This window comes from Sylvia atricapilla, chromosome 1, assembly GCF_009819655.1.
Source record: "Sylvia atricapilla isolate bSylAtr1 chromosome 1, bSylAtr1.pri, whole genome shotgun sequence".
Classification (NCBI taxonomy): domain Eukaryota; kingdom Metazoa; phylum Chordata; class Aves; order Passeriformes; family Sylviidae; genus Sylvia; species Sylvia atricapilla.
This window is the reverse complement of record NC_089140.1, coordinates 101277825-101287390: the sequence shown is the minus strand read 5'-3', so window position 1 is coordinate 101287390 and position 9566 is coordinate 101277825. Positions and strand designations below refer to the sequence as shown.

At 40.5% G+C, this 9566-nt stretch overlaps 1 protein-coding gene across 7 annotated transcripts in view; it reads right to left on the bottom strand.

Annotated features, from left to right (window-relative positions):
• Positions 1 to 9566, bottom strand: part of PPP4R1 (protein phosphatase 4 regulatory subunit 1) — a 64578-nt gene continuing 55012 nt past the window's right edge. For all 7 annotated transcript variants that reach the window (XM_066328943.1, XM_066328926.1, XM_066328952.1 and 4 more), the window contains 8 exons: positions 8467 to 8562; positions 7004 to 7189; positions 5362 to 5523; positions 4604 to 4704; positions 4112 to 4232; positions 3873 to 4007; positions 2710 to 2851; positions 1 to 1101 (listed from right to left, as the gene is read on the bottom strand). In XM_066328943.1, the coding sequence (XP_066185040.1) occupies positions 938 to 1101; positions 2710 to 2851; positions 3873 to 4007; positions 4112 to 4232; positions 4604 to 4704; positions 5362 to 5523; positions 7004 to 7189; positions 8467 to 8562 (1107 nt within the window). In that variant the 3' untranslated portion in view covers positions 1 to 937. The remainder of the gene's footprint in view (positions 1102 to 2709; positions 2852 to 3872; positions 4008 to 4111; positions 4233 to 4603; positions 4705 to 5361; positions 5524 to 7003; positions 7190 to 8466; positions 8563 to 9566) is intronic.

The window sequence follows — 9566 nt, the reverse complement described above, 5'->3', positions numbered from 1 at the left end:
TTAAATTTCAAACTTCGGTTTTTTTAATGTCTTAAAAAGGTCACAAGATTTCTTTCAATCTTATTAATAAATTTTATTTGGACAAGTAGAGAACAACTTGTATCACAACAGCTTTTAAACAACATGATTAAAGACTGCAGCACTCAAGGAGGCTCACAGATATGTACAGTATATGAAGAAAAAAGTTGCACCTTCAGAGCTGATCACGATCAAGTTAAAAATACCTGACTTAAAGTACATGTGCTAATAAATTTCCTTTAGGTCATGACCAGCATGAAAATAATTAGAACACAGGTACTCAGCAAAGTCTTCTGCTAATGGGTACAGCAATATGCTGCATTTAAGGATTAAAATCAGATTCTAGTTTAGTGTTAGCACTGAGCCCTTAAGAGAAATCCAAATTTCTACTTTTTCCCATTTACAAACATCAAAGCTATTCCCATTCAAGGGTGTGCCCAGCTGCACACAAATCAAGTCCTTGACTGATAAAAACTTTAGCGCTAATACTGGAGGTCTCAGTCCCTGTACAAACTCACCTCTCTGGCCAACCCGCCCCTATCAGCTGCTACAGAAAATACTTGCTAAGTTAACTCCTCAGGAGAAACAATGCAGGTCTCTGGAAATCATCACATCCTTTCTACAATGAAAATGATCTGCCAATTCAAGTTTCATTTGTTCAGGAAGACAGAAGATTTAAGGCTTCGGTGGCAAAAATAATCCTCTGAGCAGTGTTTTTCTAAAGTCAAGCTGACACAGGTATGTTTACTTTGCCTTGACTTAAAATCCCTGGTTATCAGATTTAGATAACATCCACATGTTAAATCTGGCAAGAAATCCCTCCTTCCGAAGAGGTTGCTCTAAATCAACCATTTTAGAAGCATTTGAGGATAGTTTGTTTAATTTTTTTTTTTTTTTTAATTATAGCAACATTCAGAACTTAGTAAGTTGATGAAGCAGTGCTCATGGCATCATCTGCAATTTTGGTACTGGCAGGGTGGATGCTCGCAAAATACTTGACGTCACTGTCACCATCCATTTGAAGAGCCATAATTGTTTGTTCCACAGCTTCTTGGTGAGAGTTGGCGGAATTCAGGAAATACTCTGCAAGAGAAAATGCACAACACTTGTGGGAAGAAAGGACAGCAGATACTTCAATGGCAACCTCAGCATACCCCATGAGATACAAAATTTCAGATGACAAAGCACACTTACAGTCCCACTGGAATATCTGAGCACACAAGACACTTCCAAATATACCTATGAATTCATCTTAAAAAAAAAAAAAATCATTCCATGTTTCAGAGCACCATTGCTCTAATGATGCTGTTCAACCACAGGATATCTACAGCCCTTCAGGATAAAAGGGTGACAACCTCCATGGCCAAAGAGGAAGAAAAAGTCTGGAAGCAACTCCAGATGAGAGTGCTTGTATTTGTGACAGAGGAAAGAAACCATCAACCCAAGGCCATGCCACTCTATTTCCCTACCCGCCTTGCCAAGTAATTATCAAATGATAGAGCTAAGATAACAGGAAACGGGAGCACATTTGACAATTTGACAGTTCCAACATTTGACAATTTCGATGAACACAAGGTGCATAAAAGAAACTAACTACAAATGGCTCACAAGAAGATTAGTTGGGATCTGAGGTTTAAAAACTCCTGAACTGATTTTTTAAATCTGCCTTTTCCAATCTATCCACCCTCCCTAATCATACACAGAACACTTTGAGGCAGGCAACCACCTGTGCCACAAGCTTATGTAGTGGCAATGCAGGACAGAGGTGCACCATCCACGTGGGGGACGCAAAAATACCAACGCCACATGACAGCAGAAAGAACAGTGACATCTTTGGCACAGTTAACGTAAGATAAATCACTGCTCATCAACTGATCCATCTCAACTGTCTCCATATGCTTCCTCAGCGTGAGCACGCACAAGGCAGCTCCCAACAGCCCAGTGCTCAGCAGCCCTCAGGCCAGTGTATGGTCTTGAGAGTGGAAGTGACCAGAAATGGATGAAGTGTTCAAAGTGTGAACACTCTGCTGTTTTACGAAATAGCCTAATACTTCTAATGCTGCTTTCCTTTACAGTGCTTTGGACTCTGAGCACTGCTGACTCTTCTGGCATCTGTGATGCACCAGGGATGCTTTCCTAAGCACAGTCTGCAATTTGAGAGTTGCACATCTTATTTCCCTGAAGAGAATCCAGAGAAGCTTTCTTCCCCACTGCTACAATAAAATATAAATCCCAAATAACAGCTTTCTCTTCTCCCCCAGTGAGAAAACAAATGGTGGTTTGTATTTGTATCATTTTTTTTCTTACTCTTATTACACAGAACATCAACAGATTTTTTTTTTTAGCTAAATAAAGGGCACTGTTCAACAACTTCACAGTGGCTAGCTGCCCACTTGTGTTTTCTGGTGACACCTCTACAAAGTAGCTCACTCATGGAAAATGACACCAAAAGAACAGGCTGGCATATGAGCAAGAACTCATTTCCTCAGCACTACACAACAGTAGGTCAGATACCACAACGGGGTCATGGCTTTATGTCAGCCAAGGTAATATCTCACACCAAAGAGACGGTAAAAGCAACAGCAGCCCACATCTGACGTTGCTTCTTCTGTCCAAGATGAATTTAGGAAAACTGAGACACAGAAAAACCCCACGCAGCCACAGCCCATTGCAACCCCTTCTGCCACTAACCTTTCTCTAAAAGGGTTTGCTTCAATGTTTTTGCAAGCAGAACTCGAACATTTGGAACCTTGTCAGATGCCAAGTGTAGTAAGTGTGGCAACAGATGCACAGCAAACTGGTCCATGGGCAGGCAGTCATCTTCAATGATAGTCTGGCAGGAACACAGAGGCAATTTCATTAAATTTCTGCACAGGGAGGATGGAATCTCAACACATAATCAGAGCTAACAGATCTTATTACCTTTGTAGCACCTATACAGTAGTAGTATCCACAAAATTTTAAACTACTGTACAGTACTTCCTAGCACAAACCCAGACACAATCAAGCAAACTAGAGTTGAGGAAATTCAGGCTCAGTTAAAAGCCCACTTTATTTCGTATGAAATTTGAAACTCTATTTTTTCTTTTTTTTTTTTTTTTTTTCAAATCACTGTACCACTTTAAAACAGGAAAGGACAGAAAAGAAAAGTAGAAGACCTTTGCAATCCTTCTCACAATTAATTTAGTCTTTGTTTAAACCTGATACTATATTAAGACAAAAACAGTTCATCTCCATAAACACCTCCTCTACCAGAACATGTTCCTGTAAAAAAGCTCAAAGCTCACATTTCTCCAAATGCTTCAAAGAACTGTCCACCTGGGCAGCAGCCATGGTGGCTCCCAGACTGCACCTCTACTACAGCCTCCAAATTTGATCATTTCCTTGGGATCCCAGCTAGTTTCAACTCCTGTTTGTTTTGCTGAGAACGCATGGTTTTGACCAAGATGCACAACTTGGCTAAAGAGGTACAGGCAGCACCTACTGATTGATTTCTAAAGATTTATTATCTCCCTTCATGCTGAGCAAAGCAAGCAGCTTCCCAACTCAGAGATTATTTTGCTACACTTGTGCTCTATATTCAGTATCAGATTTGATGACCTGTTGCTAATATGCTGAGCTAAAGATGAAGTCAAGTTCATCTATGAAGAAACAGAGAAGAAAAACAGCCATGAAACTATTCTCTTGGGAAAAAAGTTCTCAAATATTCACCAATATAGTGTCAATAGACAGCTGGAGAGTTCCAGTCCCCTTAATTCTGCACACCACCACCCCCCAAACAGAAACAAAAACCAGACAAACAAACAAACCAACCTCCTCAAAACCCCCAGAAGATAAATGAAAAGACATTTCACCTGGCAAATAAAGACAAAAGTCTGCCGACCAGACCATTTGTGGCATCTACAGAACGTTTCAACAAGTTCATTCATGAGGTCTACCACGAAGGTTGGTGTTGAAGCCATGTACAGCTTTTTTACCATTTCACTAACCTTGAACAAATGAGAAGATAAAAAACCCAAGTAAGTACACAAATGACTCCTGACCACCAACACTCAGAAGTCTGACATTCCTAAATGTATTTCGATTGCTTTACCAGCTTGTAGGAAATCCAGCGGACAGAGGACACTTTGTCTGCACAGAGTCTGAAAGCAATGGGACGCAGGTAGTCATAGATGTCCCTGGCACTGTACAGGTCTAGAAGCAGAATCAGCTGCCTACAAGATGGAAGAACCAAGGGTATCACAGCAAGAAAAAAGGCAGCTTAACTGAGTATCATCATTTATATGACAACACTTATCAAATAGGCAATGTGACCATAATGAAGTTACTGGGAAGCAAAATCAAAAGTTTTCAGTGCCATCAGCTTGACTGTGGGTCACTTGCAAATATTAAACTGTCACTTATTCACATTGATGACAATACAACTACTGGGAATTTTTAAGCAAGGGAGACATGTGGAGTAGGAGAAGGACCATCTACTAATGAAAAATGAAAGTAAGAATATCACTGCAAAGTAGCTATTATAGGATTTTCAAATTTTTAAATATCCACAGCAATAAAAATAATCATTCAGAAAACCACATACTCAGCCAGCTCAGCACGGAAACGCCAGTTCCTGCTGTTATCAGTCACCAGGAATTCCTGAAGCTGATAAAGATACTCTCGTCTTTTGTCAACATGAAGAAGCTGTAACAGTAAACACAAACTTACATAAAGAACTACAGGCTACAATCAGCAGACAGAACAAGAGCTTTTAAATACAACTAATGAAACATTCTTTTTTATTTAAAAACCTTAAATCCTTAGCAACAGTGTTGCTTTCCTGAGCTAAACCCTGTAATGCTTCAGGCCGTAAAATCACATGGGGCACTACTGAAAAGAAAATGCGACAAGTCCCTCCTCTTTCTGTAAGAAAGGAGGCATAAAGAGTAAAGACAGTTTTAGGATTTGTCTCTCTCAGCTCCAGAAATGAGGCAGTTACAGAGAAACTTCTACAAAAATTTGACAAGTTGTGTAGGCACACTAGAGACCTCTAAAAAACCAAACCAACCAACAAAAAAAAACCCCAAACACCCCCCCAAAAACCAACCAAAACCACCACCACAGAACAACCACCACCACACCAACCAACTGAAAAACATTCATATCCTGAATGAACAAAGCTTTTCAGAGAAAAAAAAGTAGCAGCAACACAGATCTCCAGCAACATATATTCCAGTATTCAACAGATATCTGCAGAGATTCCCACAGAGTTACATGGGTGTTAGGCTAAAGAGCAGGTGCATGCAATGAAATGAAGCAAAATCTGTCACTGCACTTGACCAGAGCTGAACACAGACATACCTTCAGGAAGTCATGCAAGTGCTTAAGCACACCTATCCTCACTTCATCTAGGTCCTTCAAAAAGCCATTGAAGACAGGAACTAAATCTCCAGCTGTAAGTTGGTCTCCAAGGATGACAGCAAGTTCATGTATGGAAAATGCTAGTGTTCGCCGAACCTTCCACTGCAACATAAATAAGTAAATCAATGTCATTGATCCAAAGTGCTCCAGGTGAACCTGGAGGATCAATATCCAAGCTGGACTCCCAGCAAATCCCACTACTTAAAAATATCTTTACAGTGTCTCATGTAATAACTGAAAATTACCCTGGAAATTTAAAATGAGGAAAAAAAGGAAAATGGAAGAGAAGACAAATGACAAAGTATCATTTCTTTCACCTGATTATCAAGGAACTATTCAAATGTAGAGTTCTAAAAATATTTTAATTTTCCAGGTGCCAGGAAGCAAAACAGTCCTGACATCAGTGGTCCTGCATACATTACTTTTTTGCTTTAAATTCTTTAGCATAAATTAGTTTCATGCTACTACTCTCTCGTTCCGTATTTAAAATTAAATGAGTTAGATACGTATCCCACAGTATTTTAGCTGGGATATTTTAGCTTCCATAATAGGTATGGAAGCTAAAATTCTTCCACACTTAGTGCCCAGCAGTCCAAGGACCAGTGGAGCTTTCAGACACCCTAAATTGAGGGGACGTAGTTTAATTCAAGTAATTATTTCAAGTAAGTCTTTAAAAATAGCATCTATTCTTTAGCCAGCACTTTCCAATTAGCATGGGCATTGTTCTTTTGCCCTGGTTTGGTGATCCAATCTTAATTTATATTAGACTGGTGATAAATTCTGGACACTTCTGAACACAGGGTAATTTGGTTTTACTTATGTTTTAAATTAATTAGCTGGTTGTTTTTAATGGCTGTAAAGGAGCCTGGAAAACATGAGCAATAGCCATGTATAAAATTACTCACTATGTATCACTGAGAACTGCTGCTCTGACAGAGCAACCAGCAAGTTCAAGAGAGGTGAAGCAGTCTGAGAATATTTTAAAAAATAGAAAAGAGCATCTCCAAAAAAGGAAACAAAGGAGGTCTGAGAAACAACTGTAAACCAATAGCAAAATGCAGAAAGCCACCACCTGACAACAAGGAAAATGCTGCTATTTCCAGGATTTGTTTTTAAAGCAGCAGTGCTGCTGCATGGTGATAGGGATGTTATTCCTGTATGACTAACTGGATGTGGCACCAAGGCCTGGTGTGAGGCTGACTCACTGAGCTCCAGACATGCCTGCAGGGGCATGTCTGCTCGCACAGCAGCACAGCCCAGATTCTCAAACCTAGGAGACAACTCCCAGTCACTGCCATAAGATCCCAAGCATGCAGGAAATCGGAAACCTCTCTTCATTTTCCTACTGGAGATCTATCTCCCACTCTCTAACCAGCCCATTTCTTTACCACCTGAGCACCACACACCCCCTCCTTCATCAAAAACAACCACTGCACCTTCATTTCTCATAGGATAACAGCAGCAATGGAAAGCTCTGTATAAAAAGCACAGCAGCCCAGCTGTAAACATGAGAAACCACTACAGAGGTTGCAATTAGTCTGTCACATCACAGCATTTCTGCCTGCTCACTGCTCGAGCTCACCTGCATGTCAGATGCCAGGGTCTCGTAGGTGTCTTTCAAGCAGTGCCAGTTCTGCCTGCCCAGGGTCAGCGCCACGCCGGGCAGGCTGTAGGCGCAGTGCTTGGCGATCTCCGTGTCCACTGTCTGTGCGCGGGACGGATCAGTCATGGATAAATACTGATCCAGCAAGGCCTGAGGTACAACATCCTGCAGCAAGAGGAAGGCAGACCATCCACACTTTTCTCACTTACTCCTCATACAGCTCACTGTAATTCCAGGGCACTCTTTTCCCCACAACTATAGAATATTATTTAATTACAGCATCTTAGTAAGAGCAGAACGGTTCTGTATCAGCTCAGTTCCATCAAAAGGTTCCAAAGAGACAATAACATGACTGGGGGCTATTAGAAAATACACAGACCAACGTAAGAGAGGAGCAAGTGGACCAGTCTTATTAGGGAGCCCAGGAAACAGAAAGACTACATTCTACCTTTCTGCAAAGATTGAGGCTCACATGTTGTGCAAACTGGCCATTTTATGTCATCCATAAAGAATGACAGGCAGAACAGGCAGAACAGCAAATGACGAGACTTGCTAAAAAAACCTTTCTGAACTCTCTCAACGTCTTGAGAAGATGGAGAGAAGACATTAAAATGCCTTCAGGAGGCAGGGAAGGAGAGTGTGTTCAATACTGCTTCCAAACTCCCTGAACATTCAACAGGGAGGAAGAGGCTTCTCCAGAGACAAAGAGATGTCTGGTGAAGACAAATCCTTCTGTCCACTAAGGAATTAAAGCATCTGAACCAAAGTTCTGTGAAAACTTCTTTGTGCTGACTTCACTACTGCCTTTGCTTCAGCTGTGTCAGGGACTGACTCCATTCAAGGGTGCGCAAGAACATTTTCCTAACACAGCTGCTGCATAGTTCCGCTGACAAGAACAAGTGAGGGACCAAGGTTCCCACTCAAGGGATGCCACGGATGCACAGTGGCACCATAATACCAGACTACGGAACAATAAACATTTGATTTTTTTGGAAAAAATACCAGAGGCAGTTCCAGCTTAATGAAACACTTTCAAAACTGTTCTGCAAAAAGTTGTCAAGAGGTGGGAGTGGTTCCTCTCAAAACATGCAATAAAAAAACCATCATGTTTCCTCAATAACCTAATTCCCATTACAGCATGCTTTCCATAGAAAACTAAACTAAATTAAACAGAGCCTGAAGATCTTTGATAACTGTTATCTCATGTCAAAAAATACTGTCATCTCTCATGCATAAATGTAACAGAAGCAACTGCTAAATGAAGCCATTAACTTGGAAACAAGGACTATTTTAAAACTACTTAATTAAGAGTTTCATTAATAGAAACTATATCATGTCAGAAATGACCAAATGAAAAAGGGGATAAAGGAAATCCCCATATCCATAAAAAAAAATTCACTTATCTGCTACATATAAGAAAACCAGAAGTCACTGTAATTTACCTGTACTTTGGATTTTCTTTCTTCTTCAGGGCTGAAACTACTGTTGGTACTCAAATCTGAATCATTATGAATATAGTGAAGTGTAGAATCCATACGCTGTGAAAAAATGAAAATAAAAGGTCACACAAAACACACTCTAAGATTAAACACAAAAGTAATACCAACATCAAGAAGTGCTGTCCTCGCCTCAGAGTCTATTTCTTAGATTAAAGGAATAACTGTTTTACTATCAAATACAATTTTGCTGCCCAAAATCAAAAGGTCTGCAAGACAAATCTGTTTTCAATTTCAGACAGAAGTCCCTCTTACTCTGCTCCATTTTGGTTCTTATGGAATGAAAATCACAGGAGAGGAGTACCTTTAAGACTGCATTAAGGAAATTGTAACTAACATATGGGTCCCATTGCTTCTCCCAGAATGGAAACTGAGAAAACACCTGTAGCTGATTTTGCTGGATTTGTTGCTTTGGATTTGTGCTAGAAAAAGGTCAAAACAAAGCCCCCCTCACACTAAAGAGTAGAACCTGATGAGACTCATGCTGTTGTACCCTTCCTGGAGGTGATTATTCTATAATCCTTTAGGGATAAGCTTCACCTTATAAAACTGAGTCCTACTTGGGCATAGCTGCTGACAAGAGTCATCATCTCTCTCAGCAGTCTTACTGAAATCATTCTCAGCAATCATTTCAGCACCCTGGCCACACATCAGGGACTTGAGGATAAGGACTCTGAGAACAGTGGCAGAGGTGTGATGGGCTGCAATAAACTGTGCTGCTGAGGGGGATGCAGCACTGACCAAGTGCAGCTCCCCAAATACAATGGGCACTGCATAACAAACCATGAATTTCAAGCAGTATGCAATGAATATCTGAAAAGTAGATCAGGCTGCTGTGTGGTGAACAGGACAAAGGCATTTTTGCTATATTTGAGCCAAGGTATCTATCTATTCACAGATGCTGCAGGGTGAGCTCCTGGGGACAACACAAACAAGAACATGCCTACTTCCACCAGCTGTTCAGATAATTTTGATGAGAATTTTCCAGCAGACTATAAACTTCTTAAAAAAAAAAAAAAAAAAAGCCTTCAGGATACAATCTGTCT